Source organism: Syngnathoides biaculeatus, chromosome 13 (genome assembly GCF_019802595.1).
Source record: "Syngnathoides biaculeatus isolate LvHL_M chromosome 13, ASM1980259v1, whole genome shotgun sequence".
Lineage (NCBI taxonomy): Eukaryota > Metazoa > Chordata > Actinopteri > Syngnathiformes > Syngnathidae > Syngnathoides > Syngnathoides biaculeatus.
Window position 1 is genome coordinate 12,993,277 of NC_084652.1, and position 21,745 is coordinate 13,015,021.

The 21,745-nt window shown below is 39.1% G+C and overlaps 1 protein-coding gene across 4 annotated transcripts in view; it reads right to left on the reverse strand.

Annotated features, from left to right (window-relative positions):
- pik3r2 (phosphoinositide-3-kinase, regulatory subunit 2 (beta)) overlaps positions 1-20,531 on the reverse strand; it is a 36,707-nt gene extending 16,176 nt beyond the window's left edge. For 3 of the 4 annotated variants that reach the window (XM_061839652.1, XM_061839651.1, XM_061839649.1), the window contains exons 1-2: positions 20,310-20,531; positions 10,720-11,582 (exon numbers count right to left, since the gene is read on the reverse strand). In XM_061839652.1, coding sequence (XP_061695636.1) covers positions 10,720-11,038 — 319 coding nt within the window. In that variant the 5' untranslated portion in view covers positions 11,039-11,582; positions 20,310-20,531. Of the gene's footprint in view, positions 1-10,719; positions 11,583-13,074; positions 13,210-20,309 lie in introns of those variants that run through there. The other variant, XM_061839650.1, reaches the window with a different exon arrangement.
- Between the last annotated feature and the right edge of the window lie 1,214 nt (positions 20,532-21,745).

A 21,745-nucleotide genomic window follows, 5' to 3' on the forward strand; every position in this document is an offset into this window, starting at 1 on the left:
CGCATTTGTTTTGGTTTGTCAGAGACTTGTACCACGTGTGCTGTCACATGGCTATTTCACTAATCCACCGCAACCACGAGTGACGATGACTACAATTAACCAAAAAAGCGGCGATCAAACAGATTCTGCGGGCCCACGCAGACTTTCAAAGTGACAAATTTTTATATGAAGTTTGACAGACATCTATATTTAACTCTTCTTCTTTTCCTTTCGTTCATCTCTTGGTATTCTGTCATTAGCTTTCTCTCGATCTACAAAGACACAATGTAGCTCCTTCTGACCTTCTCTATACTTTTCCACTACTATCCTCAAGGCAAATAATGCATCTGTGGTACTTTTTCTAGGCATGAAAACATACTGTTGCTCGGATATATTTACTTCCGTCCTGAGTCTTGCCTCCACAACTCTTTGCCATAACTTCATTGTGTGGCTCATCAACTTTGTTCCTCTGTAGTTCCCACAGCTCTGCATATCGCCTTTGTTCTTAAAAATGGGAACTAGCACACGTTCCCTCCATTCTTCAGGCATCTTCTCACCTACTAGAATTCTGTTGAATAACCTATATTTAACTAAGACTGCAAAAATACAACAGCTATGTCATGCGCTGTCATATGTGTCTGCCTTAAAATATTGACATTTCATCCGACAAAAACTCTACATGGAACCTGAGAAACACACACAAGGCTGTCTTACTCTGTGTTTGTGTGTAATGCCCTGTGGAATAAGACCAAAGGTTCTACCACAGGTAGTGACTCCAAATTGTCGTTTCTCCAACCTTTTGGAGCTCTGTTCCTCGCTGGAAAAGTATGCAGCATGCAAACTACAGTATGCACAGCATTGAAGATGTAAATTGGGTGAAGTCGTTTTTTTTTTTTCGTAATGACAGATGTCAGCATTGCTGATGAATGTGAGAGAATCCAACCTTCTTTGTTGAGCTGAATTACTATTTACAAAACAATTGTTTATTTTAAAGTGATATTGTTGATCTGAATTTGCACATTCCTTTTGTATATCTGTATTTGATCAAAAAAATAAATCAGACGTTACTCACTGTTACTCTGTACTTAAGTATTCCTTCTTTTACTGAATATTTACTCAAATAACTGTTCGGACAACATTTTCCTTTTCCCCCTTTTGACACATATTTTATTGTAACAGTACTCTTAAGAACAATTTTTATGCAGCTTTACCCACTTCTGCTCCTAATATCCACTACAGATATGGATACTCTTGCAAGATATCTGCTGTCTTTGTGCGTATGCATGATCAGGCAACTGAGAAGGGGCAAAGTAAAGTGGATGAAATGAAACTTGGGTGAGACAAATTCCTGTTTAGGGAATGCTCTCCAAGCTCCTCTGTTCAAGTCAATGGTGCGTAATTTATTGATGATTAATCACATTTTGATGCAAAAATATCAGAGCCATACACAAAATGTAGTAAAAAAATATGATATTGCCTAGTTATATTGAACAATCCAGCTTTGTTTTGCTCAACACAACACCCCCATGGAAACAGGACTTCAGAACATTCAGATAAAATGATCACCAGTAAATGTTAAACCAAAGTGTTGAAAAAAACCCAAGAACCTCTAAAAAGATTTGTCTTTAAACAAAAACATCTACAATCTGTGGAAAATTACATATAAAACCCAAGTATTTTCTGCCATCTAAAGTTTTATTGTCTAACTAGCTTTAATTTTGTATTTTTCTTTGAGGAAACAAAGCTCAATGTGCCAATTTTAGATCACCGCAAGTTTGTATCAGAACAAATGTTAAGAGCTAGAGCAGGCCACCTTTTTGTACTATATACCAAATACAGAAACGCATTTTAAGATAAATTAAAATCATAGATGTCAATAAGGGCAGCACAGTGGACTGACTGTTTAGAGTGTTGGCCTCATAGTTCTGAGGACCGGGGTTCAAATCCCAGCAACGCCTGTGTGGAGTTTGCATGTTCTCCCCGCGCCTGTGTGGGTTTTCTCCGGGCACTCCGGTCTCCTCCCACATCCCCAAAACATGCATTAATTGGAGACTCTAAATTGCTCCTAGGTGAGATTGTGATGGTGACTGTGTATCTCTGTGTGCCCTGCGATTGACTGGAAACCAGTTCAGGGTAGAGCTTGCCTCCTGCCCAATGATAGCTGGGATAAGCTCCGGCACTCCCAGGACCTTTGTGAGGATAAGCTGCTCAGAAAATGAATGGATGGACATAAGAAAGCACATGACTTTGTCTTGTGACAAGATATCATGTGGAGAGTTTCCACTGTCTTTAATTTTACTTTTATTTTTAATCAACCAGAGTCTTCAAAAATTACCAAGAGAAGACAAGGGCGGTTTTCAGCCGTCCTGGTCATTCCAAACCTGTTTGTTATGTTCAGTGGTGACAAGACCAGTTGGTGTCTGGCTCACGGAGGGTGTGTAACAGTATGTAAAGCTGCCGGTCAAGTTTCATGGCTGCATATCTTTGCTGCACCCCCACTAAATAGACATGCAATGTTTCATGGCCAGGCAAGACCATCCATTCCTCTGTCACAACACGCTTCCACATCTCACGTGTTCAAGTTGGCCTCAATGACAAACGCATGTGATCGAAACACAACTCTTGATCTGGTTTCACAGGGCTCAGGGCACTCTTGCAGATATGTTTAACCAAACTTCAACAAGAAAAATAACTGGAAGAGTTTTTCCTTCTCTTGACTTAAAGGGACTCTCTGATGCTGTGCATATTGGCATTCATACCACAGTTCTGCATTTACAAATGATGTCTGAAGAAAAAACAATCCCTCAAAACAGACTCAGGAGAAATTTTAGGCCTGTTTTCCGATAAAACGTTAGATTTTCAGACAGATTTTGGCCTTCCCGCATTTTGCTCAAGTCAGGATGTCACGGCTAGACACATCAGGCACAGGGGGTATAGCCATTTCCTCATCGAACTACTATGAATTCTGTGGAGTACTTTTTGCCTACAATGAAAGTCTGCATGTTTTCTTTTTAAATAATGAGTAAAAATAGTGATAGTGAAACATTTTTATGAGCTTGTTTTGAAAGGATGAAGCTGTACAACTTAATGGATTTTTTTCAAGACTACCTAAAAATAAACTCTTGAAATGAGATTGCATAAGTGTGGACACCCTCATACAAAAGATGAGAGTTGTGTTCATAATTCATCACATTGAAATTTATGTAAAATGGGAGACAGTTCTCACCTGTCGCTATAGTGCCTGTGACAAAAACTAAAAAAAGTTCAGTTGTTCCAGTAGACTTTTCCTGACAAGTACAATTTCACTTTTAGTTTGGGTAAGCTAAGTCCTCAGTCAATTTCCAGGGAATATGTCAGGAAGGGCAACCGGCGTAAAAACTGTAGTAAACAAATGTGAGCATTCATCTGAGATGTTACGCTGTGGCGACAACTAACGGGACAAGTCGAAAGAAACTTATGTTGTTGTGCCCCAACTATACCCGCAATGCGTCATTCACAAATAAACGCCTCCTTCAAATATATCTCCCTTTTCTCATCAGAAATAAATGAGTGGTGCCAAAAAAGCATTTAGATTTATAGATACTAGAGTTAGAAAAAGATGATCTTTTGTTATGTGGCAAAAGTGTCTGACGCTGATATGTGCCTAACTGCTAGTAAAGTCATTAAAGTTGAAGCAACAACATACAGTAATGACATGCTTGAATTACTTTCTCTGGCACTATAGAAAAATGCTCCAAGAAAATGAAAATTGCCCTACCACTGCAACCTAAAAGATCCTACAGTTGCTTACGTTCCTATGCTTGCAGTTGGATGGTGTGGCCTTGGCTTTCACCATTGACCCCCCCCCCCCCTTTCAGGCTGTCCACATCGTTTCCCATTCTCTACTGTCCCAGCCCCTCTCCCAACCCCTTCACGGATTCTTTGAAAGTGTTTTCCAAGTAGGGGGGGGGGGGGGTTTGAGCGAGCGGAGGCCTCTCCTTTCTGAGAACTGGCTGGTTTATGGGCACCAGGAGACAGTATCAGACGTGTATGTGAATCAGGGAGTGAGGTTGCAGAAAGAGGGAGGGAGGTTATATGAGGAGAAGGGAGGAGTTTGCAAACACACCAGGCCATGGTTCACCTCAGGAGGCAATTAAAGTGAGGCCAGGGAGAGAGTGATATAAAAGGAGAAAAAAATGGAATAATTCTTGCTACAGGGTGTAGTCCTTGTACATTTCTTTGGTCACCCTACATGGTTAATGTTTATGAGTTGGCCTTGCAACAATGTTGATAATGGAGATATATGATTAGAAACCAAACAAATAGGATGCTATCTTGAAAATTCTGTCATAGGGTCATTTAGTTTCATCAGAACTGTTAAAATGTTTCAGAAAACTACAACGACTGCTATCACAAAACATATTTTTCAAAACCACACTGCAAACTCTCCCCTTCAGAGTGGGCCAGACAATCAACTATCACGTCTACTTCGTTCAGCGTGCAAGATGTTGTGGCAGGACAACTCCCAGCTGCTCCACCATGACAACGTGCCTGCTCACAATACTGAGTATCTGACACTTGGAACAACCTACTTATCGACCCTCTTCCTCTTTTCCAAGCTCAAGGGAGTCATCAAGGGGACCCATTTTGAAGACGTGGAAAACATCAGGACGGCCGTGATGATGGAGCAACGGAGGATCTCAGATGAATTCCTCCCGGAATGCATGAAAGCTTGATATAGAAGCCTAGGAAATGCTTTAGACTGCAGGGGGATTACTTGGAAGTTGAAACCTTGTAGTTTTTAGGCTTAACACGATCAGGATTTTGGGGGATGATCACCGATCAGCTCGGTTAAAAAAAAACAAAAAACGATCCGATCACAATATGGAGAAGTGATTTAAATGACCCGTTCATTTACTGTATATAAATGTGTACCTAATTTCTCAAACAATATATTTACAATAAATGTATGTAATGTATGCAACATTCCGTCTAAATTTTGACGTGTCTGAGCAAACACGCTAAGCCTGTGAGCGCTCCCTTTGACCACTGTGAGCAACATCAGGCCTATGCACTGTGGTCAGATCGGTGTTATCCATTGACGTTACATGACTCATTAAAAGATTCAGATTACAGCATATACATTACCATCAGAAAATGTTAAGAACAATTTTATTTGTGTTTTTGCAAACTTGCAATGAAAATGTCAACAAACAAAAAAAAAATACATTGCTAACCAAACCAGGCCAACTATGACCTGTAAATGTGAAATGTCACCAACTTTGTTTCATTTATTTATTTTTAACCCACAATGATAGCCCCTTCTGTTTTCTTGGTGTAAAATTATTGATTGCAGGATATCTTGAGCAATGCATTTTGAAAGCTGAATGATGCTACCAAACAGTTTTAAGGTTAATGTTAAGAGGTCCCCTATTTCTAAAATACAGATTTAGCTTTTTGTGTACCGTATTGTCTGTGCTTTCATCCTCTATCAGCCTGTGCCAACGGGGAATTTTACACCATCTCATCCTGTACTTTCTCCTTTGGCTTCAGACCAGTTCCTTTTTTACTAAAAAAAAAGAGAAAATCTCACCCAGTTTCACCACTTTTTCTTCATTACTATTATTATTATTCACATACTCAGACATACATTAAAGCAACAACATTTCTTTTTTTTGGTCATTATTATCTAGAGTAAACATAAGCAGCATGTCTAACTCGTCTTTGCTCTACGTTGCCCAGACTTTGTTTCTAACTAAAGCACTGGTGGTGGGCACTGTTTGTAATTATGAGTGTACCCCTTTAAGAGCGGGAGGTGGGCAGTGTTAGGTACACAAGGAAGTAGAGTGTGTGGTACGGTGTGGCCGAGCAGGAGCTTGTTAGAGACTGCGTGCTGCCAAAAAAAAGTCCAGCTGTGGTTCACTGCGCTGGATCGGTTTTCATGTGCGCTGCGTGTACGCTACAAGTGCGCAATTGCGCAGCTTAGAGGCAACATTGAATGTATGTAAATGGAATATATGTAAATGTATCTTTGTTGATCAATTTATGCCAGTGAGGTATAGCAACAGACAGAAGAAACTAATGGCCTTCTATTAGGTGGCAGGAAGTACATACAGCAATTAATGTATTTACTTTTTGTGACATTTTATTTGGTTGGTGTGTTGTGAGATTTTTCAATTAATAAAATATGTTCCTTGGCTCCACAAAGGTTGGAATTTGCTGCTCTGGTCATATAATCTATTAAACACAATAACAGCATGGTTACACATAAGCACAAGCGGTAGCATTAGCCTGCCAGGCTACGTAGCGATTTGTTGCCTACTTGCAAATTACGCAAATATTCCTCAAGCAAGCCTTGCACGAACATCCTGTTCTGAGCACAGGTGAACACCAGCACACATTTTTCTCCCCATTTTCTTCTAACACAGTCGGCGCGATTCAATTGTATTGTCATCACCACGGTAACAAGTTTATTCATAGTTGAGGTGACCAGCGAAAGCCCGCGGATCGTAAAAAAAAAAAAAAACAAAAACAAAAAAAAAACAGGATTTAGTGGTATCGGAATCCTGTACAAGATTTTATTGCTTAAATCTGACAGTGCAATTGTGAAAGAGCTAATTTGTCTCGTCAAGTTTTTTTTTTTTTAATGACTTCGTTGGCCGTCAGTTATTCACAGTACTATAAAAGAAAAACAATGAGTGAAAATGGTGATAGTGAAACATTTGTTGAAGCAATTGATTTTTAAGAATAATCTTCTAAGATTAGCTTCTGTTTTGGGGTCATATTTTGTGGCATACTCACAGTTTAAACATCCATCCATCCATTTTCCAAGCTGCTTATCCTCGCAAGGGTTGCGAGAATGCTACCGCCTATCCCAGCTAACTTCGGCTGACAAGTAATAGGAAATTCTAAAAACCTTTAGGGTGTATTTCAATTGTGTTTTTTGGTATTTGCTGTCACTTAGGAAAAGTCGGGGTTTAGTCTATTCCATCCATCCATCCATCCATTTTCTAAACCTCTTATCCTCACAAGGGTCGCGGGGAGTGCTGGAGCCTATCCCAGCTGTCAACAGGCAGGAGGCAGGGTACAGCCTAAACTGGTTGCCAGCCAATTGCAGGGCAGAATGAGACGAAATGGCCACACTCACTTTCACACCTAGGGGCAATTTAGAGTGTTCAATTAATGATCCATGTTTTTGGGACATGGGAGGAAACCGGAGAAAAACCAAAACAGGCATGGGGAGAACATGCAAACTCCACACAGGCAGGTCCGGGATTGAACCCGGGACCTCAGAACTGTGAGGTCAACGCTTTCCAGCGGAACCACCGTGCTGCCGGTTTAATGTAATGTAAAGTTAAAAGTTTATATGAAGAGTTCAGATGCAACAGTAGATATATCCATTTATGTTAAGAACGAAAAAGGATGTATCTGCTTTTCCGTCTGAACTCTTCATACATGGTATACTGGACCTCAACTCTGACAAGAGCTCTTTTCACAAAATAGTCAAAATGTCCATTACAACAGAAAAATGAAAGTGACATTTGTCAAATTTAGGTATGACCAAAGTTTCCTCCGTTCATTCGAAAATCTCGGGCCCTCCCCAAACTCATTTCTCACTAGTCCTCTCACTAAGAGCTGCAATCTCACCAAATCACCACCAATTTACACCTGCTGCCCAACTGGTTTGTCTCAGTGTTTGTTAATGCGCTAGGATGCTCACTAGAGCACCCGCATTTGCTGGTCAATGTAAATTTAAAGTGCACTATTGCTTCACAGAAATTGAGAGGCACTATGAAAACATTTGTGATGAATTTTCTTGTCACAGCAGCTTTTCAAAAAAGAGCAGATCATTTCCTTTAAAAATCATACATGTGAATTGAGGACACTGTACTTCTGTGTGCAATGAATGGCCAATTGGTTCAAGCTGTGTTTAATGCAAAGTTCACAGGCTACGTGCTCAGAGCCAAACCTGGGCCATCTTTCAAAAAAATCAAGGAGAATTACAGAGGAGTAGGAATGCATGGGGTCATGCAGCAACAATTCTCCTTTAATTCTGCCAAACCGCCAAGTTGAACTAATTGGTTGAAGACAACCACTATATTGCAATTCATAGTATTTCTGATATTAATTATTCTTGTCATTGGGGGATTTTCGTCGACGCAGGTTCTCCACAGATGATTTCGTAGGCAAAAATCCAGACAGCGTGGCCAAGGTGTAAAGGAGCTGGAATTAAATGAACTCTTTATAGTCCCAGTGGAAATATCCATTAGCTCATATTATAATGAAATGCTATACAGGTTTGATCATACAGACACTTTTGAGAATTACAGCGAGTGCATGCTCACTCATTTTAATTAACGCACAACTTACACTTAACACAAGCAATACAATATAAATATATGTTTACATTTTCTATAGAGCCTTTCACGTAATTTGTTGTGTTTGTGTTATGGTTTCAGGATTAATTGTTCAGGTATGAATTGGGGGAAAATAATAAAATAATGGTTCTCAGTATTGATTTAATATCCTTCGATATGAATTCAGTAAGAAGTTGATTTGAACAAATGATCAAGAGTAAATTCTGAGTTTTTAAATATTTATTTTGATGTTATGTGCAAGTATGCTGTCACGTCACATTTTCGAGTAAACATCTGAAAAGAAAAAATTGCACATGACTCATTTGTGCAGATGCCTTGTATGAAAGTAAATGACAGCTATGTATAAACATTGAAAAGGTAAAATGCAGGTTGACTGAAATTAAATTTAAAATGATCAAATATTAAATGTGCACAATGACTGAATAAACTTCAATAATTTGATAAATTGTACATGATTTGGGGAAAAATTAATACGACATGCTAAGTGTATTTAAATTCATAGCAAGGGAGAAAATGCGAAAGGGTTGATACAAGAATGCTCGATTGTTTAATTTGAATAAAACACAAATCTAAATTTTAAACTGATCTGCAGCAAATGTAAAAAAACGACTTGGCTAGGTAATGACGCAGTTAAGAATTACAGCAACTCTGGTGCTTTTTTTTCTTTTTTATACACTGAGCTGTTCCTCAAAAAAGTAAAAAATAAATAAATCCATGCCATGTGCCTTAACAGAATGTTACATCAAAAAAACAAGTGGGGGAGAGAGTAAATTGTGTTTGTGTAAACGTGACGACAGGAACAGCAGGACGGCTTATTCTAGACGCTGACGCTTGTGTCTTATGGACTCACGTAGACATTGTTAAATTCATGGTAGCTAAAAGTAGCATGTGACCATTTTTAAAGCAAACAGTTTCACAAATTCTACTTCAGGAAACCAACAGCAAATGCTAGTGCGAGCCATCTTTTGCTGCAAGACATGATGTAATCGACTAGCAGTTCCAAACGCCTACAACAGATTTATAACAATTACCTAATCCATGATCATTAAGACCAAACTAGAATTAGAATTGGAATTATAACTAGTAATACTGGTCTGTACTGCAAGGGTGTAAAATTCCTTTTCTCCAACGACCACATGGTGGTTATGATTTCCCACAGGTATAAATAAAAATATAACCCTCATCTCATCATATTTTTACATATATACACAAATCTTCCTCCAATTTATTGTCGTTATATATATTCTAAAGAAGAAAAGGAGGCTTTTGGCGGAAAAAGGTTAACCTGTGTTGTCTTTGAAATGGCAGAACCGTGAAATGCCAAACAAACTCTAGCCTTTAATGGCAACACAACCGTAGTTTAAAAACTGAGATGCAAATCATAATTTGGGGCATCATTACATTATTAGTAAAAAGTGACTAAAAATTGTAATTCCAGTCCAAGATTTTCTGCAAAAATGAAAAGAGTGAAGAAAATCCACTAAAAGACTCAGTAAGTACATACGTGCATTTGATTTATTTCAGTGGGCCTCAAAAAAATGATGTCACAGGGCTGACCAATATACATTAGTATATTGTATTATTCCTTTTCTTGTCATTTCTGGTATCTGTATGAGGCAGTATAGATTTAAATTATCTTAAAGAATGGCACTCCAGTGCAAAATTTTCTGATTTTCTCTCATTTTAATGTCATATGAACATGGTTCCAACTCCCTCCCAAATCAAATAAATCAACAAACTAAATCTAGAATGTTGAGTATGAGAAATTCACATCTCCATAAAAGAAAAAGGGAAATTCTGAGTAACATTGGTTGCAGTTTAGTGCTGTTTTGAAGCTTATTATAAAAAATAGGGATGCATTAATACGAATACCGGTATCGAGTATCTATGCTGATTCTTTCGCTCCACACAGTAAATGCTTTACCTAACACACACCATACACAATACAATCATTGATTACTGTAATGATTTAATTTATTTGTTTTGTTACGCCTGCCATCTTCAAGAAACGTTTGTGTTTTGCAACAATATTTGATTGAAGTAAAACATTTTTATGACAATTCCAAGATGTAACGGCATTATCAAGTATCGGTACTTTGCACCGGCGAGTGCTCAAATTGAAGTTCTTTTATTCCGTAAAAAGTGGTATCCGTGCATCTGTAGTAAAAACGCATGTCATGTACGTATAAATTGGAAAAAAGTTTACTTATCCTTAACACGAAAATGTGAGAAATTAAGAAGTATAACCAGAATGTGAATTATATGCATTTCAAATGTAATAAAAACTAATTACTCTCCTTTTCACTGTCTGTCATCCAACGTAAATAATATTACATGACATGATTACTTTGCATTTGCAACAAAAAAATGTAGGTGGCCTTACCTTGACATGACTCTGGAGTGGGAGCAGCAGGTAGAGGTCGCTGAGACCTGGGTTGGCTGGACGGGAGCGCCATCTTGACAGGGCCCACATATTCGACATACGTTCCAGGGAAGTCGCCTCTCTGCTTGGAGCGCTCATTGTAACCGAGAAGCCAGCCGAGGCTCTCGGGCTTCTCCGCGCAGCCCTCGTGGTAGTTTTCGACAGACAGGAGTGAGGCCTTGCTCACAATCAGGAGGTCTCCTGGCTGCAGATCTAAATCTTCTTCCTGGTCCTTGGTGAACTCGTAGAGCACACGGTACTGGAAACCTTCCGTGGCCATCTTGTGAGGGAAGCACAATTCAAAATGGCGGAGTGGAGGATTTTATTTTCAGGCCAAGCCCCCCTGCAATAAATGCGTCCAGCTAAACAAACCCCCCCTAAGAAAACAGCAAATGAAAAATTGGATGATGTGGGGTGCCTTTGGTGGGGGTGAAGGGAGGGGGCCCACAGAGTCACCCAAAGCTTAGAAGCATTTTCACAAGTCCGTAAGGTAGCGTTTCACCTTCGAACGGTTAATTCAGGCCTGACCGGTGTTGGTGAGCTGGTGCACTTTCCTCAGCTTGATACCCCGGTTCAGCCAGATGATGGAGCAGAGGGAGAGCGTCGGCAACATGCTCCTTCAAGCAGCGAACACTTGCTGACGGCTGGATGCTACGGGAGCAGCCAAGTTCAAAATATACCAGTAGAGGGACGTGTCTCGCCGGGCTCCCCACGGTCGAATTAAGCGGTGTAAATTGGGAGTTTCAAAGGTGGACTGGGACAGTCTTTAATCCTCTTCGCTTCTGTAAAGCTCCCATATATTCTGGACAGGGTTTATGACAAACCTGCAGGACATCAAAGCCAAAAAAAGATAAAATTTGAAAAGTGAATTTAAAACAACAAATGCATTTATGACAGAACACAAAACGCAGGAGTCATTAGATAAAGTCTGGCATCAATGCAGCTTATTGTATGCAGATGAAACAAAAGATGTAAACTGCGCATGAAAATGGCGAACGCATTTGTGAAGTCTTTGGAAAGGACACAGATCGGATGATAATGCTGCGTCATAACCAACAGCAGACGCGATCCCTGGACACGAGCCCCCATTCCCCTCGTGCTACATTCACCGACTCACAGGTTTTACTGATGCGTCACACTTTGCTCAGAAACATGAACTTTGCCTGTGAAATCAACATCCCATGCAAATTATTGCGGATTCCAAGAAAAACGTTTTCGTTGAACGAGAGCGCAAAGGAAAACCGGACATCCACGAACACTATTGGATGGAGGGGGTCACTGGAATATTTCGGGGGGTGTGCAAAAGACGTCACAATAATTTGTTTTCTGCAGCCGACAAAAGAAAAGAAAGACTGTGATGCCTCAGAAATATTTTTGACTTCATTCTCTGCCAAGATGACAGATACTGAACGGAGAGCCAAGTGATGCCAAAACTCGAGACATTCAACATCATATAAAAGTAAAAAAAAAAAAAACATAAAATCCCAACTACGTTCATGGACATTTCATGCGGAAAAAAAGCAATTGTATGACGCACAAAAAAAGAACGCGCCAGATCAAATTCCCTGCATTATCGAGTATTAATGGAATCACTGACTGGAAGGGCCAAATTTCTTCCAAATAATTGTTAAACTTGTATTCAAAAACATTGAAAGCACGCAAACGTCCTTTCTTCAAACCATCTGAAACACGAGCGGCCGAACGTTCCCAAGTTGCATTTGAAAAATGGCAAGTGGACCGAGGGAAGAGATGGCGAGCAAGGAAGAAACGGAAGAGATTATGGTTTGCAGATTAAGTACAACATCTGCGGTCTGTAGACCAACCGAGGACGATGATCTTGTTATTGGAGAGGCAGGTAGACATGAGCTAAGACACCTAGAAATGAGTTTTGGCGTTCTGTGGCAAGTTACGAGCTATTTTGAGCGAGGTTAACAAAAACAGAAAAGGAAAAAAAAAAAAAGAAACCGACCGAAACCAAATAACCATAGGCCTGGTTAGCAAGGCCCGAAGTTAAACCAGGAATGCTGGATGAATCGATACTGTTGAGAGTAATGAATAGCAGACACCAAAATAAAGTAGGTGAGCGCACGGCTTAAAAAAAAACACCCAAATTCCTAAATGTACTGGTTAGCTTGGAAAGGGCATGCTTTCGAACCACATGACACTGTGGTCCCCTCGCGACATTTGGAAAGAGAGCGTAAATTCCTTATAAAGCATATGGAGGCGCAATATCTTTTCGTCTATTTGGAAAACGAAAAAAAGAGAGTGGCAGAAGAGTTATCACGTCGAGACGATGCAGTCGAGTGTAACACTCACCCCACTTTTGGTTGAGAGAGAAGCTGGACGGGCTCAGCCAGACTCTCCGTTCAACATCCTTCCCAGTCGAGAAGCAAGAGGTGCCAGGCTAGACACGTGGCACTGGCATACCCAACCACAGCCCGCAATCCTCACACCACCATACCCCCCCCCCCTAGCCCTACCCCCTCCCTTCTCCCTCCACCTGCTCTACACCCTCCTACCCAACACCCACAGTCCTGCCTCTGACTGACACCCCCCACCCCCCTCCCCATCCTCACTCAGCAAAAAAAGTCCAATGGTTTATCCAGTCGCCGTGTCGTTTGTTTGCGGTCCAAAGGCTCCGGCGGGAAACAAGTTGAAGAAAAGTTGAAAAAAATATCACCGCGGCAGAAGCGCCATTGTGTGCAAATCTTAGATCCTCCGCGCGCAAAGTGGCACGACTCGTGCAAGGTGAAACAACAGTCGTCGGAGTCCCAATCGGAGAGTGTTGAAGAAGCAGCCCGCTGTGTGAGGGAGCAGCTGGCCAGCTCAGCATCACGAGATCCATCCTTTCTTTTCTTTTTTTTTTTATTACAACTTTCTATTCAGTCAGGGAAAGAAAGCTGAGGGGGGGGAAAAAAACTGAGCACTTTGCTGTCAGCGGACTCCGAACGGCTGAGGGAGACCACAGGAAAATAATTAATGAATAGGCAGCAAGTAACTCACTGTTGCTAGAGCGAGGGAAAGCTCTTCCTGCCAAGCGATTGGCTGCCGTGCGCACCATGTGCTACCCAGTCACCAGAGAAGCCGGGCAAATCAAGGAAACGTTCTAATATTAGAAAATGTTTCTAGGCAGCCATCATACATCTGACCCAAACAACTACACCTTTTCTCCCCATCATGTAGTGTTTTTTTATATAGATATTTTAGCCGTATATGTGTTTAAGATTAGAGATTATTTAACAGGGGGAAAAATCATAATTTTGCAAACATTACATCCTTTTTATATGGGCTTATGGTGACATCTAACTGCCATATTTGTATCATTACACTTGAGTTGTAGAACATGCACAGCATAAAATAACTGAGTCATTTAACCCGAGGAGATATACGGTATTGTTTAAAAAAAATCTTGCATGTTAAACTGTGTCCCCCTTGATAAAAAATATACTTTGCCGGTTATTTTTTTCACCATTTCTTGAAAATGGGAATTTAGAGTCATTTATAGTAGAATTAAAACTGTAAGATTTTATTGTGGATCACCTCTGCAATTAATAGTTTTGTAAATAAATAAATAGATAATGTACAAATAGTGCATTTTAAGTAACGGTTTGTATAACCTAATGATAATGAACAGCAGCATATATAATGCATAATCTAAATAAAAGCAATGGGAATAAATATATAAATATACTTATAGATATAATAATGTACAAATGAAAATATAAAGGCAGGATGAAATAAACTAAATTTGTTTTAGAGAAAGGCACCCCGCATATTGATCTGATCGCATTTTTCACAAATTAAATTTTAAAGAAATGAAACTATTGGGAACAGCCTTTGTAGTCTCCGCTTCCTAAAATTAGACATTGAATACTAATCCTTTAAATCTTTGAGAAATGTTGCATATTGTACACATTTGCATTACTCCTTGCACAGTACCCTCTCTGAATAATTTGGAATATGGATTCCAAAAGTCCCACGATCCATAGCAAGTTGCGTCATTATTTACTATTAATGATATTTCTATTACAGTATTCTTATTGCTATTGTCTACATACAATATCTTATTTTATTGTGTATATCGTTATCTGGCAGACCACTCATGTCAATATTATCAATTTAATATTTTTGTACAAATCGATAGTATTGGTCTGTCCCCACAACATCCATTTATTTTCACAGATTATTAAACAAATTAAAGCATTGAAAATATCTTGACAACAAATCAGGGTCAGCATGAGCAGACTTTTATGTGAACAGATTTCCCACCATTTTTAAAACAAACAATGACCGATTTTTTTTTTTTTTTTTTTTAGCAAATTAATGTTTGGGAATGATTTTGGAATAGTGCGTTGTTATGGTGCACAAACATTCGCAAAATAAGGTATTTAAACAATGTGGTCTTTAGTAACTAATTAAAGATGGAGTTTTCTTGAAAAAGTAGTTTCTTGAATAATAGAGATCCAAAGAATTTGCTTGGCAAAAATGAAGCACAAAAAGTTAATTTATTGTTTAGTGTTCTACAAACCCCTATGAAATATATTATATTCTATTTTGATATGCAAGTTTGGGAAAAATTATATAACATGTAATGCACATGTAAAAAAAATGTGTATTTCCATATTTGCTGATAGCAAGCAAACTAGAAAAAGAGCAAGTTGAATTCATTTCATGTTTTTTTCATCTTTCATCGACAGTCACTTCTAACTGGGTCAATCGTGTAATTAGGCGAAGCCATATTTGACATATTTTGGTTTTACAGGAATCGGGTGTCAGCAAATGCAATTTAAAAAAAATGGCAGCCTGTCAATGTCACACCCAAGTTGTGTCGAAAAAAATGGGAATATATAATATTTAAAATAAACATGATATGAGAGCACTGAACATAAAAAAAAAGAGGTTGCATAAGGTAACGGATTCGCTGGTGAATGCAAGGAAACAATTAATGCTGTAAAGTTTGTGTTGAGACTTTATGGCCGAGCTGCTGGAGGAGCTGACGACTGAGTCGCACCACGCATGCAGCCTGGCCCTGGGCCATGGAGCCACATGCGAGTGAAAAATCCACTGCGCCACAGTGGAGACTTCAGACAGGCCAACCTTTCAGGAAGACTTTGCTTACTTCGCCTAAAATGGAGGCTCGGTATTGCCTGATTTCACAGTAGTGTCCCCTAAAATCGCCAGGACATTGTCAATGCAAACATCTGCAACGACGTAATATTGTGTGGAATTGAGAGACTGTTCGGAGCCATGAGACTCACTTTCACTCACTTTCTATGTGGACACGAGCTGAAAATTAGCCGTGAGTATAGTGGGACCTCGTGGTTGAGCACAACTCATTGAGGGACGCTGTGGAGGACTTCTTAAGGCTTTACGTCCGTAATATCCATGTTGGCCAATCGTTATGATATTTTCAAAATGATAAATAGAGATGTCCACATACATTTTTGGTGATAATTAATGATAGTTTTCTGACGTTAGGCGGCATTGAGCTTTTTTTTTTATTATTAAATAGTCTTAAACTGTCCTCATGGCGGTGTTGACCATTTTAATTAGTGACACCCTAATAATTTAGCAAATTTTTACCATATTACATTAGTGAGTCAACATAATTTTGGGGTGCTGTGGCTGCTGTTTTCATGTCAAACTGTAAATGTTTTATGACTGACTGTGTTCATGAGCCTTGCAAGGATGTGTGTCACTCACTGTCATCTTTTTATCATTTTAATCATGACACCCTGATACGTTAGTAATTTTTTAGCAAATAAAATTTGTGATTTAACATAATCTTGGGGTTGTAGCTGTTATTCATTTGAGAATGATGCTGTTCAATACAAACTGGAATAAAGCAATGTTCAAAAACTCATGCAAGCTGACAGTTTTTAGAACTTCCTGAACATTTGATATTTTCAAGATGAGGGGAGTCCGCCCGACATTTAAAACATGACTAAATACTGCTACTTTATAGTATAGTACATTCCTTTTTCTACACCGAGTATGCAATAAATTTGGTCAACACTTCAACCACTGACGTCATACCAAGACATGGGGGGGCGTGTCAATTTTGGTCATGAAAAAGGGGCAGTCCAAAGGCAATTAGTTATTTACAAAAGCTCCAAAATGAATTGATATTACAGAAAATGTGTGCCAGTTTCATGTTCTTGGCCAAAAATAATACATCAAGTCAACTTGTTAATGGATTATGGACCACTAAGACCCAATAGATCATTTAACCAGTGTATGTACAGGTGTGGTCAGTCATGCCCGCAGATATAAAAGTTGCGGGTGTGTGTTCGGTTTGTAATTATGAGAGTAATTCTTTAAGAGCGGAGGGGGCGGTGTCAGGTAAAGTAGGAAGTAGAAGTAGGCTGAGCAGCAGCTCATTGTTAGAGACCATGTGCTTCCGTGTTAAAAAAAAAATAAAGACCTCAGGCTGTGGTTCACTGTGCTGGATCGGTTTTCATGTGCGCTGAGAGTGTGCGACAAGTGCGCAATTGCGCAGTGGCCCAGCTTAGAGGGAACATTGGTCAAGACTACACAAAATAAGTTTTGACGTTTTTCAATGTCTATGTATTTCTACTCGTAACAAATTTTATGTGCGTGATTTTTCGTGTTCGACTGTGCAGATTTGCGAGTGCGATGGCGCGCGGCCGCATATGCGCCCGTCAAATTACAGTGACTGCAACAAGATATCTGCTTTGTCTTCAATTAAATAGTCTCACATTACACAATAAATAGATTTGTGAGTAAACTGGGATTAAATTATCATTATTTCAGTATCTTTAACTTTTGTGATATTTTGTTTGTAAAATATCAAGATAGGTTAGGAAACGCTGCTCGAGGTGTTGTGAACATCACAGGCATGATATCAAACCATTTAAATATGGTACTTTATTTTTCGTAAGTGGTAAAGCGTCACATAAAAAGTACACGAGTACCAAAAGGATAGCAGCTCACCTGTCTTGAACCAAGCCACACTTTATGTTCCACGTTGACATAATAAAAGAGTAACGACATCTATTGCGTGTTCCTTTTTTTCCCCTGCACTTAGACCTTTTAGCCTTGACATAAAAAAGGCCTTCATGTGTTTAGATGGCCGCCCTCAAGATATTGTCTGTTGCTATTTTTGATCAAATAGCACCATTTCAGTTTAACTGGCCCTCCCCTGCTGAAGGACGTATAACAACAATAATCCCAGCTGGACTCCATCTGGTGAAATGCGAAGTGAGGGAGCGTACGTTTAATTCCAACTGCTCTGGAAAATCACTCAGAGCATTTAGAGGATTTAGCCACTTTGGAAATAAAACTTTGCGACATTTTTTGCCAGACGCACACCGAGCAACACGGGTGGAGGCAACAGAACTGGACAGTTACGTAAAAAAATAAAGTAGGTCTTTCACACCTGTACTCCTGCCGACTTGGCCCTCGAACAGTTAAGCTAATTCATTGCAAGGGAACACTGCGTACATGTAGGACGTTATTAATTATTATTAAACGACCAATAACATTGCATGATTGCTGAGGAAGAAGTTGATGGCTATTTGATTGGTTCTTGGCTCCATTCATGGATGAAACGTTTGCAAATCAGTGACACACTCTCCGGGCTTCACTTTTTAGCCACGGATAAACGTCAAAGATAGTAAAGTTTTATCGTAAAAAACATCGCGTATGTATGAAATCAGCACTGTTCGGAAACAGCTGGGCCCATCTCGCTTCATACCTGGAAACAGTCATTTTTGTTGTGAAAGCTCGCATGATATGAACTGGAATTTGTGACTGGCCATCACACCCACTACTGAGCTGCATCTAGTGTATATTTAGTGTGAAAGTGTATATTTTGAAATTAGCATATTTCACATAACAAATGCTAAAGTTCAAAGGTCAATATTGTGCAAGTCTGGTGACGTCAGGTTGCAAAATGTTTAACATCAAGAGATTTAGGTGGATTTACTGCATCTTATTAGCCAAGTGGCAGGACTTTCATTAAATCTTAAAGTGCAAGCTTAAGTTATGTACTATGTGGCAATTCCAGCTCTCCCCCCTCTGGTTCTATGCATTTAATGGTAATGAATGTTTGCAATAAATTTCATGGCTGCTAAAGAGTTCCTCCGTCAATTTGAATTTGAGACACTGGAGTTTTTTTAAAACAAAAATTGCTCCAATCCAACAAATATGTATTTTCTTTTACGATTAAAAAAACTTTAGTATATATATATATATATATATATATATATATATATACACACACATTCAGAATGCACAAAAATACCACAAGACCCAACACTGATTTATTTTACCACCAAAATATTTAGTGTAAAAATAATACTTTTTAGGTGGTACATATAATACTATATATTGTAGTGTTTTTGTGCCATTTGGGTTTCAATTTGAATTTAAAATGTTGATTTTAAGACACTGAAATTGTTGGAGAATGTTTTCATGGTAAAAAAGAACGTTAGATATTGTAGCTTTTTTGTATCACCTGAGCTTCAATTTGCATGTCCTTTTTTTTATTTATTAATTTATCAATTTTTACACTGGACAGTTATTCAATGGGGAAAATAAATTTCAAACATAGACGACAAAAACTGTAGGAACACATTTTGATTGGATGAAAATCAAGTAATACTAGATACAAAATGTAACAATTTATTTTATTTCCTAATGTAAGTGCTATATAAGTCCATAAAAGAGGGAAAATATTTTGTGCAGTGATATGTTTTTTGTTGTTGAACCAAGTTATCAAAATATTACTTTTGTACCTATCACAGTCTATACTGTTTTCACTTTGACCCTAGTATAGAAGTTAGGTCAGCACACTGACCAAAACCACTCTTTTTTTTTTTTTTTTTTTCAAACAAGTGTCTGTACTACTTTGCCACCTCAGCGCACTGCAAAGAGTTATTAGTTATGTACCAGTCCCATGAACGGTATGGTAAAGAATCAATGCCAAAGTACAGCTCAGTTGTATTTAACTTTGAAGTTCAATACATTTGCATTTAAACATTCATACGTTTTCGTTTTAAAACATTTATTCAGTACAATTGAAAAAAAAAACATTTATGTGCAGAACATCTTAATTGCATCATGATTTATGTGCAGACATAAACAGCTTCTTACATTTAGGAACAGTGTTAATGTTTAAACTCAGCGTTCATAATATTACAGTGGCTTAGGGCAAAATGAAACATCCTTTTAACAGATAGTCCAATTACGCCACAATTTTATGAAGTGAGATAAAACGTGCCAACAGCTCCAAGGAATTAGTTCGAAAAAGTGACTCAACACGACACCGAGAAAGCAAACTTTTCGCCAAATAAAAAGAACGCAACGTAACTTTGCTACACTTCCCAAAGCCAGGCAGCTCGTAACATTTGAACACGGCTTTTCGTCTGTAAAATACATACATACATTAAAAACAACCCCAACATTTGTTAAAACCAAGACGGGTCGGCAACATTAAGTCTTCCACCATTTTCCAGTAAGTTACAGTGGTTGCCTCGCTGTACTGGAAATGTGCAATAAATTGGGAGAAGGGGGGGGGACGGACTCACCCGTTGATATTTCTTCAGTCTTCTCACTTTATTTTAGTCGCGACGCTCGAAACGCTGCAAGATGGCAGGGGTCGGTCCAGTGTTGGAAAAGTACACAGTGACTTCCAGTGGTGTGCAGAACTTGTGGAAAGCTCTTCTTTTTTTTCACTTCGTCTTGCCTTCCTTTGCCGTTCAGAACTCCCTGCTCCCCTGCACAGCCATTTTCCAGCACGGCAAGGGAGGGCGGGAGGGAAGAAGGAAAGAACAGGAGGAGGGGGGCTGTGCCCGCGTGAGAACAGCCTGGAGGACGGCGGAAAGAGCCGAACGTCTACGGAAAAGAACGAACATTCAAACATGGGCTCAGAATGCACCTGACCTTTAAAAAAAAAAAGGGGGAAAAAATAAGTTCAGAAAAAGTCAAAATTTTGACCTTTGGGAAAAACATGTTTAGAATAATTAATTAAGGGCCACAGGAATTAAAAAGTTGCCTATTTTTTTTGGAAACATTGTCATGGTGCAATTATTGCATATTCAGGACAAAAAGGAATTTTTTTTCCAAGATAAAGAAAAGTCAAAGGTTAATTGGGGAACAGAGACCAATTTTACTAGGAACAATCCATCCATCCATCCATTTTCTGTGCCACTTATCCTCTCGAGGGTCACGAGGGAGTGCTGGAGCCTATCCCAGCTGTCAATGCGTAGGAGGCGGGGTACACCCTGAACTGGTTGCCAGCCAATCACAGGACACATAGAGACAAACAGCCACACTCACAATCACACCTAGCGGCAATTTAGAGTGTCCAAATAATGCTACATGTGTTTCGGATGTGGGAGGAAACATGAGTGCCCGGAGGAAACCCATCCAGGCACGGGGAGAAGTTGCAAACTCCACACAGGCGGGTTCAGGATTGAACCCGGGTCCTCAGAACTGTGAGGGCAACGCTTTACCAGCTGAACCACCGTTCCGCCTGGGGAAATTTTTTTTTATTATAATTAATTAAGGGCCACGGAAATCAAAATGTTGTCTATGTTTGTGGAAACATTGCAATGGTGCAATAAATGCATATTTTTAGAGAATAAAAAGGCATTTTGTTTCTAAGATAAAGTAAAGTCGAAGGTTAACTGGGGAACAAAGACCAATTTTAAAAGGAACAACAATTTTTCAATTAACTGACAACCAACCAATGATCAAATTAACTATTTTTGATAATCGGTTAATAACTTAGAGGCATTATTCAAATTGAAATGTGTCTCGTGTACATATAAATACGGTGTACATACAATACAATTATTCTCTGATTTTGTGTAGCCCTCTGTGTAAAAGAGACGATGGATTTAATTAAAATAAGACATTTACAAACATCTGGTTTTACTTTGGAAACCGACCAACATTTCCCCATTTTCTGACATTAGGAAACAAATAATTTGTAAGAATCGTCATAAATTTATAGAAAAAA